At 41.3% G+C, this 21,515-nt stretch overlaps 1 protein-coding gene across 1 annotated transcript; it reads right to left on the reverse strand.

Moving 5' to 3' along the window:
* Window positions 1-676: 676 nt before the first annotated feature.
* msi1b (musashi RNA binding protein 1b) lies at window positions 677-20,653 on the reverse strand. Its single transcript, XM_042488269.1, has 12 exons — window positions 20,517-20,653; window positions 20,188-20,228; window positions 19,574-19,655; window positions 19,333-19,417; window positions 12,002-12,043; window positions 9,378-9,470; window positions 5,993-6,041; window positions 5,474-5,556; window positions 5,267-5,384; window positions 2,645-2,725; window positions 1,203-1,259; window positions 677-829 (listed from the first exon to the last, which is right to left on the reverse strand). Exons 1-12 carry the CDS (start codon window positions 20,573-20,575, stop codon window positions 759-761), a joined length of 861 nt encoding a protein of 286 aa, XP_042344203.1. The 5' UTR covers window positions 20,576-20,653; the 3' UTR covers window positions 677-758.
* Between the last annotated feature and the right edge of the window lie 862 nt (window positions 20,654-21,515).

Consider the following 21,515-nt stretch of genomic DNA (forward strand, 5'->3'; position numbering starts at 1 on the left):
GGATATTTTTCTGTTAATGTGGGATATTTTTCTGTTAATGTGGGATTTTTTTCTGTTAATGTGGGATATTTTTCTGTTAATGTGGGATGTTTTGCAGTACAATATCTTGCTTACCAGGGGGTCTTACATCATAACACTGCAGAGTCAAGATGCTCGGTACCATGTAGGCAGTCGACCGATATTAGTTTTTCAGGGCTGATTCCAATATTCCAAATATCGATTAGTACTTAATGAGACCAATAACATTTACAATAACGATTAAAATATTTTTGTCAAAATTTAGAATTTGGAATATAACAAACTCCAACACAAAACTTTGTTTAAATGCCTTTAGCAAATGTTTAATCAAAAGTGAAACTATCAAAATCATATGCGGCAAGTTCCCATCATTTTGTTTATAAAGTTCAATGAAAATTTAAAAGATAAAAAAAGTATAAGTAAAAATAGCTCCCATGCCGATACTTTCTTTGTATGTTTTGCAGACTGCTTTCCCTGGTGTTGGCTGAGTGTGCTACAGATACTTTTTCACTAATTCATTGTATCAGCGATCATTAAAATACGATACAGATGAATGAAAAATGCAAAATATCGTCCGGGCCGACAATCTGTCAATCCCTGGTGCCATGTCACAATATGAGTGGTAAGCAAGTGCTGGTGGAAACTGCTGAAAAGTTAAATACTTTTAAAAACTGCTTTTTTGTTCTACTGAATTCTGTATATCAGGAAGTGGGTCACTTTAATTTCACATGTTAGTAATGTCACATACCTCTAACTACTGCTGCTGCCGCCGCTGCTGCTGCCATTGGTCCGTACGCTGTGAGAGGAATGGCTGAAGAGACAGAAAAGAGAAGCTCCAGATTAAATATCTTGATGTGAAAACACATAACTATCTAGGAACATACCTCCAAAGTCTCACTCCAGGGACCCCAGGAACTTTCTGATAATTACAACCAACCCTTTCAAATACAAGGAGGCAAAAGTAAAAAAAAAAACCTGGTAATGAAAGTATTGCTGATGATGAGAAAGAGAGGTTGATGGGGTCACTGCAGCGAGCCTTTAAAGGGAAACCTTCCTCATTACTGCCAGCGATCCTGCCTTCAGATCGAGACCGAGGAGGACCGACAAACACAAACATGCAAACCAAAGAGTGTAGCAGACTGACAACACGCTGCTTGTAAAGTCCAGAGGAGGGACTGACTGACCTGTGAGCTCAGGGGGGTGGGGTGAAGTCAGAAGGGGAGTCCTCTCTAAGTGGAACTCTAAAACAGAAACATCAGAGTGCTGTTGAGACACACACCACCACCGCCAGCAAGGAGAACACACACACACATATGCACGCGCACACACACGCACACACACAGGCAGGGAAACACCTCCGAGGTGACGACAGGCAGGAGGCACGGAGAGTACATGTTGGAATACACAGGGTTTGAGGGATGCAAACAGGAACTTAAAGGATGGAAGAATGTGTGACAGGCAATAAAGTTTTGTTAAAATCAGTATCAAATAGCAAGAAATACAGCAAATGTTACAACTTTGTCAGACAAGCTAATAACTTCAGTTCAAGAGTGATTTCATCAGTGTGTCTAACGTTTGGAATCAACTCCCAGATTAACTTCATGCACTCAAGTGGAATACACTGCCACGCTAACACGCGCACAAACACACACTTGTGCTAAGCTACGTAGTTTCGATTCCACTCCTTGATATTTACAAGCAGCCATTTACACTCGCAGAGTTTCATGAGCTTCTGTGGAAACATGTTTGTATTTGTGACAGTGTGTCTACTGTCAGGTCAACACACTAGCACACTGGCTTCAGTTTAATACAGAGGAGCACTGACACCAAAATCATCCGCGTTAAATGGTTTAATGCGGTGTTACGGGGTTAGCTCTGCTGCGTCTATTACACTAGTTAATGTGATATTTTTTATATACAAGCTAAATAAATTCTGATGACTGAAGCGATCCTCTGACTTTCTCCTGCTCCATCATCAGGCCACAGTTTCCCCAAATATATTTCTGGTATTTTGATATCTGCTTGCTAAAAAAAGTCTTCACAAGGTGCTGGTTACTTCTTGAAATTTTTTCTCAAGCCTCCTCCTGACATATTTTTCAGAGATTTTATGTGCATCTCTTCCAAATTATACCAAGTTCCCAAATTTGTGAAAATCTGAACAGCAGGGGAAACGAAACTATCTTGATGTGTGTTCTGTAACATATACTGCTGTCCCCCCGTAAAAAATTTAAGAATTTCTAATTTGAAGTTCCCCAACAAGAACATGGGAAGTCCCTGGTAGCTTACAAAAATATGTTTTTTTTAACATATCATAACGTGTGTAAAATCTATTTAATTTTAATTTTTGAACCACAAAAAGCAGAACTTTTTATTCCCTTCTATCCCTAAATGGAGTGTATGTTTAAGTGTGTGTACGCAAAAATGGACACAAAGACGATTTCAGTGTCTGTGCTTTCACTGCATGACAGGTAACTGCTTAAATGTAAGTTTATGTCTGACTGATCATCATGCACATACAATAATGAACACATACACCTGCTAACTAAATATGGCTGTGTATCTATTTCTCTGTATGCGTGGCAGAAACAACAGAGTGTAGCTGGAGCAGGAAGTGTGCTGTGATTACCAGGGAACTGGTAGGTATATCCAGGAGTGATGCCAGCGTAGCTCCGACTGGTGTAAGTAGCTGTCTGGAAACCTGGATAACCTGCAGAAGAAAAAATCAGTGTCAACATCTGGATCGCTGCAAACACCAACATCACAGTATGCACAAAATGAGGATCAGGTGTGCCCCCTAACAGCGAAGACTGGTACAGTCTGAGACAGGCAGGTGGCTGATATTCTACACCTGTAATTTCGTCACAAGCACGGGACTGAGCCTCTGTTTCACTCTCAGTAGCGCACATCACAGAGATTTTCTGTAAATACAACAAACGCAGCCCTGGAGAACTGACCTCAGAACATCATTTAGATGGATAAAAATAATGGTATTTATTACAAGCACCACAAGATACCACAAACAATGTCATATTTTTGTATTTTCTTAAATTGATTCCCTCTGTTTTATATTTTTTCACCCAGTGTAAGCTCTGTCCTGTCTTGGCTATTCTCACCCTATTTTGTCTTGCTTCACAAAAATAAATTAAATTAAATTAACCATGGGGAAAGGAAATAAGCAACATAACAATGCATGGCCCAAAAATTAGAAAGAATTTGTAAAAATGTAAAAGAAAATTACCTAAAAAATAAGAAACAAATATAAACAAGAAAATGACCAGAAAAAAGTCCTAAAATAAAAAAAAAACAACAAAAAAACAAAAACAAAAAATGGGTATGTATATTTTTCACAAGATTTGCTTTTTTATTTATTTATTTATTTTTTTACTCATGAATTTCATGGAATATTCTTTTCACCTTTCACTAATCTCCAGCAATTTGTGGCACATTTTTTGGGAAGTGCTCTTAGCTTTTTCCCTTGTATTTTTGAAAGAAATCAACTAAATTCACTCAGGTTACGAAGGGTTAAAGCACTGAAAAGGAGGATGCAGTTCCCACAGTGAACAGTAGGTGGCAGTATCAGTGTGGAAACTTTGGCTTCAGATGCACAAACAGGTTGTGACTACGTGAGCTCAATGAAGATCTGTTAATGAGTCGGCTCAACTGTACAGGATAACATTCAGGGCAATGAGGAGACTGGACTAAGTAAAGAGCCTTAACAGCCATTTTAAACCTTTACAATACAAAACAGCTGTAAAATATCAAGGGAGATTTCCAAAATCAATCTATATTGACATCTATAGCTCTGGTGATGTCATAGTGATGTAATCAAGGACTGTTAGAGACCGAGCCAGGGTATCCTCTGCCTCTGGTGCTGCTATTTTGACCATTCTTTGTTTTAATCCGTCACTTGGGAGTCCCAAAAACTTTGTGAAAGTGCAATTTTGAAGTGCTGGAGTACTCACTGCAATGTTAAACTTATACTTATGAAACTTATGAAACTATGACGCCATATATTACTGGAATATGCCCAACTAATCAGTAGTTTGTGCATGTTCACACTTTACAAGTATTAGTTCAAAGTTCAGGTCACACAGATTAAAGTGTGCTAGTTCAGGTTCATGGTTCACAATTTGAATTTTGAAGATCACAGTCCCAAAAAATGACTAGTTTTATATTTTAATTAATAAAATATTGCTCTGACTTGCAGATATTTCCCCAGACTGATCGGATGCTTCAGCTTAACATGTTTTAAATTTAGTGCCGACTGAATCTTTTTTTTTTTTTAATCACAATTTGCATAAACGTGAATTTTTTTCCGCCTGAATCTGTACCGCTTTCTTCATAAAACACAACTTCAAATATTCATATTAACTGGCTAAAGCAGTAGTGGTAGCTGCATGGTCTGAACTGCCAGATTTTACAGTTGTGTCAAAGTCAGTTCCCCCGTCAAGTAGTATTTCCTTTAATTTAAATGCGTAGTGCCTTCGTATAAGAGAAAAAAGTTTGGTTCAGATTTAGCGGGAAACAAACATTGACAGGAGACACCCAGTGCATGAGCACTGTTGCCTGTTAAAAGAGTTGATGACGCCAACGTTTTTAGCACCCGCCAACATCATAACAGCTCACAAATGTAACTAACCACATGCCTAATACAAATCTGCAGCTTTTAATATAATAATCCCACAAACGTTATACATTTCCCACATGCATAATAGCAGTAGCAGTCTACCCTCTCTTCGTTCTCTGTCACTCTCTCTCTGTTTAGTTTTTGCTATAACATTTGTGGGAAATGTATTATCTTTGTGGTTTATTACGTTTTTGGGCTGTTATTACGTCGGTGGGTGTTACAAACGTTCATTAGTAAACGGATCAGTTCAACTTTCAGCTGTTCTACAATCTGCACGTTAAATGACTCTATTGGGCCATTCATGTACAACACCAAGTCTGAATATTTTAAACTGCAGGTAAAAAAAATGCATATAAAATTAATGTTAAAATTAATGTGTTAATAATTGTTTCTACGAAGCAGTAGATCTTTTTTGTCACCACTTGTGCAGTCTGAACTCTGGGTAATCAAGGCTGCATTGGTGGTGAGCTGAGTCAAGCAGCAGCCCAGTGAAGTGGTCAGCTTTCTCCACATGAGGCCCCATGTGACCTTTGAGACATCTGCGGCCTTAAAGATGGAATACTTATTGTGGTGTTCATGCATGCAGCCACATCCTTCCTGTCCTGATCAATACCACCTTACCTAGCATACCAATGCCCAGCATGAAGGCGTCCATTCCATAGGGCATGACACGAGAGCGCCCCCTGGCTGAGCCCGTGGGGGACATCACCTCCTTGGGCTGGGCTTTCTTACACTCCACCTGTTTCCACACAAAAAAAAGACCAGTCAGTTATTTTTTTAAACAACACAATGATGCTACGAGTGTTGTTCGTAAATCGAGCCGCTCACCATTTTGTTGTTGATCTCGTGGAAGTGGATCTCGCAGACTTTCTCCACCACATCCTCGTTCTCAAACGTCACGAAGCCGAAGCCTGCGGACGACGCGGCAAGTTTATGAGTAAGACAATTTCACACAATGTGGTGGATTTAGACAGTAGGCCTTTCTGTGCAGCTAATAGTCTGCAGTAATCAGTGCTGTAATAGCTGCTTAACACATTGCTCCTATCCTGCACTCATCCTTTTTTCCCTCCCTTCCTGGCCAGAAGGCCCGGGCAAAGCTGGTAGGCTGTCATAATCGATCAGTCCCAGGGTGGGGAGGAGGTGCTTAAGGAGGCTTTATCCTGATCCAGATTAACGGACTGGCTAATTAGACTAGCCCCGTTCGTCTCCTCCAGCTCAGCCCACAGGAAGGAGGCCCGTGGGGGGTGGAGGAGGGATCGATAGATACCCTGGAAGGGCTGGAGGAAGCGAAGAGAAGGAGAGGTGTAGGGAGAGAACGGGACAGGGAGATGGGTCACTCCGTCTCACCTCTGTGTCTGTTGGTGGTCTTGTCGAACATGAGCATGGCATCGTCGACCTGGGGGGGAGACAAACAACACGAGTTTTTTAGGCGGCGCTCTCTCACTTTGCCACGCGGCATATTGCCTGACCTCAGCCCTTCTCAAGTTCTGCAGGGAGGCTCAGCAACAGATGGACAGAGAGGAGGGGGGAGAAAGAGGGAGGGCGAGACGAGCGACAGGTTACGAAGAGGAGGCCGAGGGGGCAAAGACGGGGAAATATGAAGAAATACTGTACAACAAGGCCCGCTGCTGTATGACTAACAGACATAATGGGTGGCATGGAAGTCGTATTTGCTGCTAAACTGCCCCGGTCACAATCCTTCTCACAGAGAGCCCATAATCCGCCGCCTTCCTCCCCTCCAAAGTTTGACATTCCCATGGCAACTGTACAAAAAGTCCATATAAAAGGGCTCGAGCCAACATCAAATATGCTTTATGAATAGTGGGAGAGTGCCAGTGAGACAAAGAGGGCCGAAAAAGAGAGAGAGAAACACTGACACACACACACACAAAAAAAAAAAAATCAGTCACAAGCAGAAAGGTGAATCCTGTGGGCAGGTGGAGACTTGATGAGAGGGGAGAGTTGATAGCGAGAGGAATAGCGACAGGTGGAGATATGGTGAAAAGAGAGCACAGAGAGTCCTGTAAGAGAGGGGAAAGAAAAAAAGATTGGGTCAAAGTGGAAAGGGAGGAGAAAGAAGAGACAAAAGGAGAGGGAGAACAAAGAGGCCTGGAGGCTTTGTTTGTTGGCACAGTCAGCCATAATTCCTCCTCCTCTTCTCCCTTTGACCTCTCCCTCCGGCCCGGCCTCCCTTTATAGAGCAAAGACACAGGTGTCTGTTCCACACACACACACACACACACACACACACACACACGGAGCGAGTTTCTTATGTCAAAGTTGACCTACTCTTTTGCTGTTTTTTCCCCCTCTCTGGTAAAAAGCTGACACGATAATACTCGGCTCTGCACACAGAGGTCCAGATAAACATTTGGTAAATTAATCTGCGCTCTATAATAAGTTTACTGGATATAGTCCACTGAATGATTTGTCATAGTCACACGCAGCGCGAGTGTGTGCGTGTGGACCCCTAAGGGCAGTTTGCCTACAGAAAGGTCAAAGGTGAGCGTGGAGTGTCAGCGTGAAAGAGGACCTGTTACTCTGATGCTTCTCAAATCACTGCTTCCTTCCAGCCTGACATTTGCTCCACGTTCGCCTCTCTATCTGCGTAAACAACGCTGTATTTTTTTTTCCCATTTAGCTGACACGTTGATCCAAGAGGCCCCGACAGCAGGAGCTCCTGAGATTGTCACATTTTTGAAACGATAAATTGCACAGCGAGAGAGAAACACCGCAAAACACCAAGAGCGCACTGATTCACGCCACTAAACTTCACAAAAACACAGGAAGCTATACAATCCCAACCCTCAAAACACCACAGCAACGCCCGTGGGCCCCGAGTCAATTGCACATCATAGCTTGATATTTCAAACACTGGGCATTTCTAATGGCGTACCGCTGGACAATATTCCCTCTTATCCTTTTTTTTTCCACCTCTCATCTTCCCTGTTATCCCCTGCCCATCCCTCTCCGCGCTCCTTTGTCCTCACCAGGACGGGACACAAAAGGTCCAGTGAGGCAGTCTAATCAGGAACTTCCATGGATGGCTGGAGCCTACATTTCACCGTCCATCCCTCGATATCTCTCTCGGCAAAATTCATCTAGACGTTATGATTGAGGAGGGAGCATGGGGGAAACTGAAGGCCAAGCCTTTGGCACTGGAAATAAAGTGCCATGAGGTCGGAAACGTGAAAAACGGAGCTGTCGCATGTTTGACTTTGAAAAGTTTCGCAGGCTTGAGGTGCAGATTGTCCACCTGTGATTCGCTAAAAGCAGCTGAAAACCTTTTTTTTCAGACTGGCTTTTTGTTAGAATGTATTATCCATATTATTATATATCTCTTTGTTTTATGCCTTGTTTGTATATGTGTGTGTGTCTCTGCCCACATCGAGTCTGTTGTTGCGATGATTTAACTTTGTCAGCTCTGCGCTGATTGTCACCACTCTTTGATTTTGCATTTTAAATTGCTGTTATCTGTTTTAACAAAAAGCTCTTTGTGATTTTTTTTTATCTGTGACAGGTGCTAAATGAAAAAACTTTACTTACTTACCTAAAGAAATGTTTCTTTTTTTTATTTGTTTTGTCTAATTTGTTTTGCACAAGATTAACCAAACCTCATGTGGCACTTAAATCACAAATCATCGATGGTCAGTTTCACATTAGAAGAAATGCAGGAGTGAGAAACTTCCAGTATGCAGATAACTTCTGGACAAACTAACAAAATATTTGTCTAGCTTTGTACAGAGGCATAATGGCCCCCGTAAACTCCCCCCAAACCCCATCTTTGCCCCAGTTCCCTCTCCTCCGCCTCCGCAAACCTCTCTCAATCAGGCCCTCCCTCTCTTGTCGGAGCCTTTGTCAGCCCACCATCTATTCTCTGCCTCATGTCTGTCACAGTCCGCACGATATAACAACTTGGACAAAACTCTATAAAGAAATATTAAAGAAAAACACAAACAAATCCGTGAAAAAAAATGAAAACTAATCGGTAAGTTTGCGGGTTTTTGAGCGTTGGTCGACTTGCATTTATTGTCATCAAACTCCCGAGTTGACCCCCACCCAACACACACTCACACACTCTCATGCTAACACCCCCAAACACCACCTCATCCCTCCTCCTTCAGAACAAAACCCCCTTACCCGCAGAATTACTTGGGGACAATGGGCAAGCCAGGTCACCACGGTAACGGGCCGGGAGGGGGTTGTGGGTAGGAGCAGCTGTTACATCAGATTAATTCAGATTCTGATAATCCCTCCTCCTTCCTCACCATCACCACACACTCACTACAAAACTTTTCTCCCCCTCCTCTCCCTCCCCTCCTCTGCTCCCTCTTCAAGTCCCCCTAACTTCGCCTGCTGCTCCTGGAGCCTCTCAGCCTCGTTATTTTTCCCTTCCTGCCCTCTCCAAGCGTTTTCTCGCCCTCCTCCTCCTCCTCGCAGTAACCCCTTCGCTTCAAGGCGGTCGCTCGACTCCAAGTGAAGTTTTTCTCAGAGAAATTTTCGGTGAATCAGACTCGACTGAGCTGGTGGGACGTGGTACTACAGTTCATGTTCCTAAGCTGTTGATTTGTTTCTGCACTAATGCCAACAACCACAAACTTATGTGAAGCCGTTATAACTGACAAAAGTATTCCTAATTTCCATTTGGAGCGATATTGCTGATGCTCCGTCTAAAATTACCACCAAAGAGAGACATCCAAACCACTTTAACACTCCCTTAGACATCACGCACCTTCCCAAACTGGTCGAAATACTGTTTCACGTCCTCGATGGTTGTGTTCACTGACAGTCCTCCCACAAAGATCTTCTTGGTTCGAGTCACCAGCTGTAAGAGGAGGAAAGGCACGGATAAACACATTTTTTCTACTGACTGTCTGTTGTCATCTTGTACATTTTAATTAAAAGGACATACACACATGACATAAGGATAGCAGTTTAAAATGCTACGGCTTAAAATTTGTATTTTTACCCTAAAAGTTACTTGTTTACAATTACATCCAATACTTTAAAATAAATGTGTTTTTTTAGTGTCACATGTGTCTAAATGTGCACTACTCTGTAACATGTTATTTTTGCTGTAATTGTTACTACACAAAAAACACTTTTCTTACCACTGTCTCTAAAATCCCAAATACAATAGTCTTTATTCTCGCGTTAAAAGCTCTTTGAGATGAGAAACAGCAGAAAACTCCACTTTCCTTAGGTGGAACCAAACTTGTAAAAGGACAATAAAAACATATTGTATTTGTAAATGTTCGATACTTGACGCAAGAGAAAATGGAATTATGTACATTTTTTTAAAGTTAGTGAAGATGTAGCCATCAATTCAGAGGTGTGGAGACAAAGAACTATAACAAGTATTTGAAGGAATTGCTCTTAAAAAATACTTTGAGGTAGGTAAAAACATTAACAAGTGTACTGTTTTGAGCAATTAACTAAAATAGTTTTTACAGTATGGTATTTATTTCTCTGTAAAGTGTGCTTCATGTGTGTTTTCTTACCAAAAGGAGAAAATAATGTTAAAACTTTTCACTGAGCAACTGTTAAATGTAGACACACGTTCATGATTATATTTACCTCCGCTAAGGAGGTTCTGTTTTTGGTTTGTTTGTTTGTCAGCAGGATTACAGAAAACATAAAAGTTATGATTTTCATGAAATGTGGTGGTAGGGAAGAGCCCATTATATCTTGGAGCCTATCCAAATCACAGGGCTGATAAAGTAATTAATTTTTCACTTTTGTTTTTCACATTTAGCAATAGCAGAATAAATGCCATGTATCTAGTAGATGATAGTAATGTTCAGTTGTGACAAACAAAGCCGACTGCAGAAATACTCAACACGACTACATATCACAATCCACATTCACGGGCACAGTAATCCTCCGGGGTTGCTACACATGTGCTAAAAACTTCATACAAAAAACAGTCATTATGAAGCACTCGGGGACACTGGTTTCATGAGAGAACCAGTATAATTATAACGCCACCAAAAATGTAAAAACAAAATAAGATGTGGCTGTGGACTATTGGGCGTGACAGAGTTCTATACTCTTTAAGGGCCATTTTACATTTTTTATTTAGTTTTGTTTTATTCAAAGTTGGGTTGACAGGGGCCATAATTTAAGACTTTCACTTCAGTGATGGTTAAACGCCCCTATGAAACCCAAAAAAAGCAACAAATCGAATTCCTTAATGTTATCTATATATGTTAGGTGTGTGATGTGGCTGACATACAGCACATACGGGGTCTTTCAGCAAAAAGCGCTTGGACACAAAGTAAATCCTGGGTGCAGCAAACATTTGGCCCATGTACTTACTCTGGGATTTTGCGTCACTTCTGCTTTCATTCATAGCAAAATTAGCTCTTTAGTAACACAAAGGGGGAGCCAAGCAGAATCTAACAGCGCAATTTTCATGAAATCGCAATAAAAGTGGTGTTATAACACTTTTACATGTTATGTGTGTGTGTGTTGATTATAGGTGGATGCAATTTTGTTGGAATTTAGCAATGAATCAAACATTAGGAAATAGGTAGTCAGCTAAATTTACACCCATTTATACTGGCGGTGCATCTGAGATTATTATCATACCATATACAATATGATGCAAATTTTGGTCAGTATGCATACAAAAAAAAATATCTGTTTTATACTAACAGGGTTTATTACAAGCTGTGAATACACAGCGACATTACATTACTAAACATTTTCAAATTAAATTTTCTTTGCAAGTTCGTTTTACTCAATTTATTCGTTTTCTGCGCTGTCTGCAAGAGCAACCTCTTCTTTCATCCAGCAGTGATTCACTCGTTCGTTTCCATTGTACATTACATCATGGGACGAAACTATCCATCAATATTACATTGAGCAATTTCAGTGATTCACGTCACTCTTTTATGTGCTGTAAATGTTATTATTCCATCCTTGTCAACACTTCACACGTGGCACTTTTTGCCATAGCCGATGCAGCAACCTATCAACCTATGACGCAGCCGTATTTTTTGCAAATGTGTTGTGTTAAGGTAAATGTTACGAGGCCAGTATCCCTTCATGCAGTTTGCCTCACTAAACTATCCTTTCAGTTTGACACTGTGTTGTTGTTAACGGAAGAGACAAACCGGCAAAGATCAGGACACAGCGTACTTGAAACACAATACGGACGTTTGGGTGGGTTTAACAATAATGAGTGTCTCTAAAGATGTGAAGGTTTTTGTTAGCGCGCGGTCACGTAACAGCTCAGTGATGTCAGCGCTGCTCGTGTTCATCAGATTACAAGGTATTATAAGAGACTGAAACGCTCGACACACACAGCAAACAATGCACGCACAACTAACACAAGGAGACGCTTTGACTCACCTTAGGCTGAGCTCTGCGAGGGAATGCAACCTTTGGGTCGATCTGCAGGAGAGAGTACAGAAAAAGAGAGGGCTGGTTAGTGCTCTGCCGTGATACAGATGAACCAGCAACCTGTCGCCTTCCCTTAGCATTACTCTGACATCACATCCTCATCTTTAACGGCTCATCAGTGAACGTGTAATATATCCATGTCATCCTCCTCTTTGGCCTAGAAACCCGTTCAGCAGTCCTACATCAAAGCAGTGATGTCAAAGACACCTGTTTGTTTTAAAGTGGATCGTTTTCGGGCCTCACTGTGCTGGAAAACAGAATGACAACATTTATAACAGTGAAGGACAATCTGGATGACATCAAGTACAAAATGTGTCCTCAAATCAACACAGGCTGAGATCAAAACATGATCCTCAGATTTTGTATTTGTAACGTGCTTTGGACAGTATTATTAGTAGTTGTGTGTGTGCACGTGTGTGTGCGCTCTGACAGCGATGTAGCTGTAGATGAAAGAAAAAAAAGTATAAATTGGACATCCAGTAGGGGATAGTAAACTTGAATTATTTCCACTGAATGGCCACTTCTCAGAAATTACTTTTTTTTTTAAAAAAAAGCAGCTTACTTGGAGTTGCTGATAGTTTTGCTTTTGTCATCCAGATTCTGAGAGATCAGCAGTTTATAATAAATTAAAAAATGCAGCATCGCTTTCCAGAAACAATGTCACTGTAACAGTCACTGACATAAATAAACAAATAAACTTATATATATATTATAAACAAATAACTAAAATAAATATCAAACAATAAATGAATACCCTATGTGCAAATTTGCTAATATCAAGTTATTCTTTTTTTGTATTGTATCCTTTGGATTTGCCTTTTCATTTTCTCTTACCCTAATACTCTGCTCATACACTCCACTTCACCATATTCATTAGTGCTCTATCAATGTACAGGTGGCGCTTCTAGGAAGATCTGCCACTACGCTGTTACTCTGATTTATCTACAAAAAACCCTGTTGACAGACTTCATAGGAACTGTTATTTTGGTAAAAAAAGGAGCTCAAATAAAAACTGTGCAGTCTGGGATTTATCCATAATAACTTTAACAATGTTTCTGGAAAATGCACTGTTGAATTTCTTTCTTATTTTTAAATCTCAAAGATAGATACTCAAAACCTGGGAATGAAAAACAAAAACTACCTTGGGTTGTTCCTCTTGGTATAAGTGAGAAAATCGTATTCATTAGTGTGAAGCACACCTTTAAAATATCATATCTTCATAGACCATACTCTACATCTGTTGTGTGATGTTAACACTGAAATATGATAACACATATTTATATTGGGATAAAAACAAGGATACAACCCTCAGTGTGTTTGTGCATCTATGTGAAAGTGCTTTTATCCCAAGTTTTTTTTAATGTAAGCTTGCTTTTGTTTATATTACAGTATGTGAATGATGTAAGAACACATACATTTGATGTAATGGCAAATGTAAATGTGTGTGTGTGTGTGTGTGTGCGCTCAGGTGGAATGCCTGGGAATATCTAGTGAACCCCTGCCTCTCTCTCTCGTCACTACCGTGTGACATGTGATCTCCTGGAATCTCACACGGGCACTACAATCACAAATGCGCCTCACCTCAGCGAGGAGAGCCCGCGAGTGAGGACAAGCGTGTCCGAAAGAGAGTGAGGGGACCGAGGAAGGAGAGGAGGAGGACGGGACAGAGGAGAGGGAGCTGTCAATCACAAGTAAAACCCACACTGACAGCAATTTTGTCTGTTTGTGTTTGTTTGTTTTTGCCTTTTGACTGGAAGTGATGACAACAACAGGGAGCATTCATCCTCCTGCACCCTTTTAGGTGATCTGGATCGTCCTCTGCCCTGCAGTTCCTTACACTTACACCCGGGAAAAAGCACCAGCTTTTAAGCCCTTTTTTTTTTTTTTTAGCATATTTTGACATTAATCTTAACACTACAACTACAAAAAAAGAAAACAGAAATTGATGCATGATGTGGCCGAGCCCACTGAATGTCACCAAGGTTAAGATTGGAGAGAGAACCACACCATGCCATGAGGATGCAATCATAGACAGGCTGTAAAATTGGAATTTGAGACCTCTATATTAGTCTATACTGGTCTAATAGAGCTAGAGAACAACTAGACTACGCCACACTGTACTGCTGTTACACTAACAGATGGTGAGACAGTACAGCGCTAAGATTAGTCCGTAACCATGAGAGGGTAGAGTTGAACTACAGTAGAGAGCTAGAGCCTCTATGGTAAACCACATGCGTTTACCAGAGTAAGGATAACAGTGTTGTTTCTACTTGAATAAAAGTTCACCGCAAGTCTCTTCTTCTTCTTTTCTGTTCTTTTGTTTCTAGAGAGCAGAGTGAGAAGACTATAGGCTAAGACTGGAGGATCAGATGCAGAGTCTACTGTTTAGTTTCTATGGTGGCTAGACTACTCTGATAGTCACCTCCGGTCACCAACCCTCCTGATGTCCAACACTCCTGTGCACATTCAAAAACAAACAGACACACACACACACAAACAAACAAAATCAAACACATGGCAGCACACAGCACATCCGTGGGGAGGAAATTGTGGACATTAAACACACAAAAGTGGCTGTATTCATGAAATAGGTTTGTTTCGCGAGGGGGAAAAAAATGTTGATCATAGCAAAGTCAAGAAATGTATAAAAAAAAAAAAAGTCCCCCTACGCCCCCAAAATATATTGTTCTTATTGTTACTTCACCAGGATGTTTGAGCTTCACTGTGCAGAGTTTGACACTATAAGGTGGTTTTCTCAGGCCCTGTTTACACCTGGTACTAACATGTGTCCTGGTGGTTGGACCACAAGCGGACAGCTCTTAGTACAGGTGTGAATGCTACCAAAGCCTCCTCAATCAGTGCGTTTACATGCACAGTTTAGTGGAGATACGGTTATAGCTCGATTAGGCCATTTAATTAGACAACTGTCCTTGTCCCAGTATACAAGCACCGGGGGGAATCCAATTATTGACTGTCCGACTCCACCACGGTAGGCGGCAATATAACCCCTTTCATATAGCTGCTAATGGACCAATATCATTTATACAGTCCATGATATCGACCAAATCACAATCGGAACTTTTTTAATTTCAATAACTTTGGGGTAGAAAACTGCCGCGTCACGTATGTCAAACAAATGTTTTGTTGTGTCTCCTTCTGTCATTTTGAACTCACATTTCGAATAATGTAATTCGTTTTTTGTTGACCACTGTGTAGTTTTGCTACATCAATGAAATTATCTTTAGTATAACTTTTTTTCTGGACTAATGCTTAGTAATGTAATGTTAGTTTCCTGATATTTTCTGCAGCTTGACTGGATGCTGTCATACTGGTTCAAACAAAGTGAATCTGGAGAATAAGTGTCAGCTCTCTGGGAATGAACAGCATCGACAATAACTGATACAAATGTAGGGCAATGAACTTATTCAAGACAAAAGCTTAGGGGGAGGTATTAATATTTTCAAGTCAAAAGGCTAAAATCTAAGTGAAGTCACGAGTCAGTCAAGTAATAGTTCAAGTCCAGTTGACTTTCTTTTATTTATTTATTTTGTCAAGTCAAGTTACACCTGTCCAAACCTCTGATTTCCAGAGGACTAGTCATGAGAAGTGCATTGCTGCCTTCTGTCGGTGAAAAATAACAGCATTTGTTTGCAAACAGGATTCTTGTACGTGGTCTATTACATGTTAGCAGGGGAGTGAAATCCAATCACAAGTGGTCGCTCAAGATGCACATGGAGACGCATTTTTACGCCAGGTTCAAAATGACAAACTTGAGCTGTCCACATGCAGTGGGGGATCATCCAATACGCATGTTAGTACCAGGTGTAAACAGGGCCAAAGTCATCTGAGGGAGGCGTCTCTTTTGTACCTCAGTAAAATCTGAGTTTAAGACATTTACATACAAGCATGATTAGTGACATCACAACTAGTCTGACAGCCAATCATGGCCCAGTATGCAACTTACACAAGTTATTTGATAACTTAAAAATTCAGGTGCACAACAACTGAGAATGGACTTATTTTAGTAAAGTAAGAGACATCTTCTGTCCAGCCGTTCAACTTGTGAAACAAAAAATACAGATTTTTCAATGAGGGAGAAGAAATACCGTTAATTCTGAGAATTTTTAAGATGGTAATTGAACTTTTTTTGTGAAAAAAAAAAAAAAACACTGACAAATTATTAATCCAAGCAGTGTTTTTACACATCATGAAACATGTCTGGAGGGGGTCTTTCACTTTGTTCTAAATAAAGACATGTAAAGTCACTTTGAGGTGTCAGAGGCGTTGTTTAGAGGCCTAACCTCTCTGCACTCACAGCGAGGTAACGCAGAAGAAGCTGAACGTAATTCCAAGAGAGGTTTATGAAATCAGGGCAATCCCCTTTGACCAACTACATCCCAGCTATGCAACAGTTGGCCGAGCTCGCTGCCTGTCACAGCCTGAGCTGGGAACGCACTTATCGCAACGTGCCGACTGGGCAGCACTCAACATCTTGGTGGAACAACTCAAGCTTGTTGACTCCAATCCTATTAGTCAGGAGAGCCATACTAATCACAGACGCGGTTATCCTGCCTCCCCCCACTCTGCTTTCTTTCCACTCAGGTCAGCATGGAAATGGTTAACGGGGGCCACAAACATGCCTGATGCAACTCTGCAAAGAGTTTGTTGTAAAACTCTCTGCTCTGCAACTTGGAGCTGCAATTGAATGGAAACTTTGTCCCACAAAGGTGCAGTTTGCATCGGCCGTCACTAACTTTACAGATAGCAGGAAGCCAGGAGGGCACCCAAAGGGGCAACTAACCGAGCAGCAGTTACATAAATCACAGTAAAACCTGCCTTCCTGCATTGGTCAGAACCGGGCCGCATCTGTCCTTCAACACAATAAGTACCAATAAATTCCTCTGCAAGCACTGTATTTGCTCTTTAGCCTCTGGGCTGTGCAAAGCTCTGTTAATTCCAGCGCCGGAGCGGTTCAGTCCGTCACAGCATGGCACATTCTTTCTGTTGCCACTGGAGAACTTTTCTCTCCCCTCTCTAACAGGATAACCTGTTAGCATGAGAGAGAGGGAGAGGGGGGCAGGGTGAGCGGTCTAAAAAGGCCTACTCTACTCACCATCCAACCCCTGTGGCTGATCGCTGAGCCCTCTCCACGCCAAACACACACTTTCTGAGGCTGCCACAGCCCCCACCGAACGCCACCGACACACCCAATCGCCAGCCACAAGGGACCTGCTACGGCCCACAAGGCTGCGCCGAGTTAACACATGCACAAGTTTCAAAAGGAAGTTTTAAAAAAGGAATCATCTCTGGAGAACATAATAAGTTGGTGATATCAGGAGAGGCGACATGAGGATAAACTCTCAGCATCATGACCTCAAGTATCTGTGACTGTCTTGATTTCTGGTATCCAAGAAATGATTGTAAATGATGTGCATTGTTATCTTCCTTTTTTTCTTTTGTGACAGAGCCATTCTTCAGCTGTGGATGGGAAAAGGGGGGGGGGTCACTATGGAAACAAACCCCATGGCGAGTTAGCGGCGTCCAACCATGATGCCGCTACTTGTAATAGCCGTTGTGCCTGAAAGTGACACCACAGCAGTAGGGAAAAAAAAACACAAATACATTTTATACCAAACAGCGGTGAGGGGAAAAAAATCGATGCAGAAGAGTATCGCAATATTTTTAAAAAAACTGAACATTTAATTTGCAGCTGAAAAAAAGGTAATAAATTGCAACAGATCACAATACATGTTATTGTGATACTCAGCAAATCACAAAAGTTTTGTCTCACGAGGTATTGTAAAGATATCTTAGCGTGGGGCCTCTGGTTATTCCCACCCTGACTTTTGAACAACTTCCACCGTCCCTAATTTTGGATTCATAGTAACAAAAATGTCTCATTTTCTTGCAACCTTCTACTGCAAACATATAGGGGTGGCGGAAAAAAAAATCGATACAGTATAGTATCGCAATATTTTATGTGGCAATATTGTATCGATACATGGACCACCAGTATCCATTTATTTTGTTTTAAATATATATGTATATAAATATGTCAAATGCAATAGCCTACTAAATCAGTCACAAGACACATTTTGCTGCAATAAAAATGATTGAAGTGAGAAACCTTATCTATAAACATTATCTTAACGGATAAAACCAATATAGATTTTTTTTTCTTTTGGGGACATAACTTGCAGTTGAAAAAAGGCAATAAATTGCACTATATACTGCGAAAGAATTAAAATCGCAATAATATTGTTTCCTGACGTAAGTATCATGATAATATCGTATCGTGATAATATCGTATCGCGATAATATCGTATCGTGGGGCCTCTGGTTATTCCTCCTACTCCTACTAAACAAACAATTTCCACCCTCCCTCATTCTTGATTCATAATAACAAAAATGTCTCATTTCCTTGTAACAACCTGTTTTTCTTCCCACTCTCCATTTCCTTCCTCAGCACCTCCACTTATCCTCCGAAGACTTGAGAAGGTGCATCGCTCAGAGCACAAAAGGGGAAAGAAGAAACAGCCTCCCCTCATTTCAATACAGTGACTAACCAGCAGCCATCACCACTCCCACAGAGGAGAGAGGCGGGGGCAGTGGTCCCTATGGTGACCAACGGGCCACATTGTTCCCAGACCGGCCCACATTCATTACTGACAAAAAGACACACACACACACACACACACACAATCACACACACTGCAACACAGGCGATTAATGCATTTTAAGTTACAATTCACATAGGTGAAAGGGCTTCATCGTCACAGTTTTATTCTTCCTCAACAGGAAGCTGTGAGGAGCTGCTGCTTTCACAACATGATGGTTTCAGGTTGCATTTGTTGCTTCCATTCATAAACTTTTTAGGGTCATTTCTACCCCTTGGGACAGGAAAAAAAGCAGAGGGAAAGTTTTGTTACACTCTTCCTAGAGACCAAATCAAAGACTGGCAGTGAGAGCAACCCTGTCCGGTTCCCCTTGTTTCTATGGAAATTGACACTGGGTAACATTTTCTTGGCTGAAGAGCGAAGAGAGAGCACATTCTCCCATGTGTCTCTGCTGTTCACTACTGACTTCATCATGCAAAGTGCTCACATAGGAGGTGTGGCGGCGGACACAGATTTGACAAAAACATCAACATAGTGGAACCTCAGTAAACATACTAAAATGTAGCAATGATACACCTCTCTAGCGGATTATTGGAAAATCCACTAATCAAACACTGAGCAATGGGATTAGCCGGCGGTGGGAAGCAAATACAGAGAACTCACTGTTTTTGAGTCCAGCTCGTGCCTGGTTTGGGCCAAAACTTTATCCACGCCGGCCTGATCAACAAAGGTGACGAATCCAAACCCTCTGCAGACACACCAGGGAGGGAGGAGGGTGAGAGAAGGTATTAATGACACAGAAACTGATGTTGACATGTAATGATACTTCATGAGCAGCGAGGAATCACGGAGGTCAGATAAACTTTCAGCTTCGGCGGAGAAGCCGGCCTCACAGCTCCCTCACCTCGAGCGCTTAGTAACCGGATCTCGCATCACCATACACTCCTTCACCTCGCCGTACTTGCAGAAGTACTCCTTCAAACCCTCTGGGAAACGGAACAAGGCGGAGAGAAGACACGTCAATTTGTTTAACAAGAGGTTAACAGGAAATGACAACTTTTTTTATGAAAATTCAGCAAGGGCTTTGGCCACAGAGTCACTCTGCTGAGATTTCCCTCACCAAATGTCATACATTTTTCAATCAAATCTGTCAAACATACAATCTCCTGTCAGAGCAACTCAAAAAAACTTAAAAGTGCATAATAATTCCAACTAAATGTTCTCATCTTGAAACAAAATGAAAAATCTGATTTCACCCCTTCAATAAGAGTCACTCTTTCATTCTATGTTAGTTCTGAATGGGTGCATTCATTCTGGAGCAGGAGTCATACTCAAAACTAAAAAAAAAAAAAAAAAAAAAAGGAAGAAAACAAATAAACAAATTCAATGTAAATAAACGGAATATTAAAAAATACAGCTTTTCAAATAAGTTTCTATTAGTTATATCTAATTCATGCCAGCAGTTTTGCAGACATAGTGGCATTTTGGGAGAGCTAGTAGTGGTGGAAAAAGATTTACCTTGTGTTGTTTGCCAGCTGAGTCCACCTATGAACATTTTGCTGTGGGGAAAAAAAGAGAGAAAATATGTTATATTTACATTTTCACCAAGGGAGGATTCAATGAGTGTCATATTAATGGGTTTCGCAGTGAGAGTTGTTATTGAGGTTTTAAAAGTGTATTTCAGGAGGTAAAGGCAGAATCTGAGAGTGTATCATCTCTGATTTAATGTGTGTGTGTGTGTGTGAGTGTGTGTGTGTGGCTGCAGAGTCCTCTCGCAGAATACCCGGTTTGTGTCGGAGGTGTGCGAGCAAACAGAGTTTTCTTTAAAAAGTTTGTTTTTTCGTTACCAGGGGTCGTGAGGGGAGTCCGTGGTGGACAGGCTGGTCTGGCTCCCTTCCGTCTCCATTCCGTGTCCTCGCGGTGTGTTTTGAGTGTCTGCGTGTGTCCGAGCCGAGCCGTGCGGGACAACAGGCGGAGAGTGAGTGAGAGGAGCTGGGCGGGTTTGGCCCGGGGTGACAGAGAGGGGAGCGGGCCAGATGCAGGCTGGGACAGACTCCACCTCCTCCTCCAGTCACTCAGTCCCGCTGCTGTCTCTCTCTCATCCTCCCACCACCGAGGCACGCGGCTCCGGCGGCAAGACTACAACTACCAACCACACCGCTTCCGCCGCAGCCTTTCAAAATAAAACGACAGAAGCGACAATGACCATATGGCAAGGTAAGGAAGCTGTATTTATGCAACACAGTTCATACAACAGGGCAATTTAAAGTGCTTTACAGAGTAATAGAATACAAAACATTATAAAGGATACCGATTTACGATAACAGAGTAAAGAGTTAAGATATTGAGGTGTATTATGCTCTGTTTATATGGGTCTTATCTTGAGATCAGAGGTTAAGGGATGGTTAGGCCTTGGGGGTCTGATGTCTGGACAATATGAAAGGTAAAATCAATTGCTGAATGATTTAAAAAAAAAAAATCTAAAACAAAAATCACCATTACAAATAGCAAAAGTTGAATAATCAGCCTGGCCTGGAACTTTGAATTCATACCTCCGTAAGTGGTCTGTCTGATATATGTGCTAAAATGCACTATGATGCACATGTGTTGTTTTGTTTTGTGACTTTATAATTTCTTCTTTTTTTCTCCTTCCATGTCTTTTTCCATTTCTGCTCATATTTGTCCTTTAAGATTATATGTTATGTTGATGTCTTGTCTGATAACTTGAAAAATCTCTATAAATAAAGTATTAATTAAAATAGCAAAAGTGCAGACAAGCAGTGCAAAGATAAAAAAGATTATGGGATTTCATTAGGAGCATTGAGTAGTACAAAGCAGTAATTATA

The sequence above is a fragment of the Plectropomus leopardus genome, chromosome 6 (genome assembly GCF_008729295.1).
Source record: "Plectropomus leopardus isolate mb chromosome 6, YSFRI_Pleo_2.0, whole genome shotgun sequence".
NCBI lineage: Eukaryota > Metazoa > Chordata > Actinopteri > Perciformes > Serranidae > Plectropomus > Plectropomus leopardus.

What these genes read in the sequence shown, in the direction of transcription:
- msi1b (XM_042488269.1), bottom strand. Translation starts at nt 20,575, where the DNA reads ATGGAGACGGAAGGGAGCCAGACCAGCCTGTCCACCACGGACTCCCCT. An exon ending in ACGAGCTGGACTCAAAAACA is followed by an intron (nt 12,044 to 19,332) that starts GTGAGTTCTCTG and finishes TCTCTCCTGCAG; the next exon opens with ATCGACCCAAAGGTTGCATT. An exon ending in CTCGCAGAGCTCAGCCTAAG is followed by an intron (nt 9,471 to 12,001) that starts GTGAGTCAAAGC and finishes CTCCTCTTACAG; the next exon opens with CTGGTGACTCGAACCAAGAA.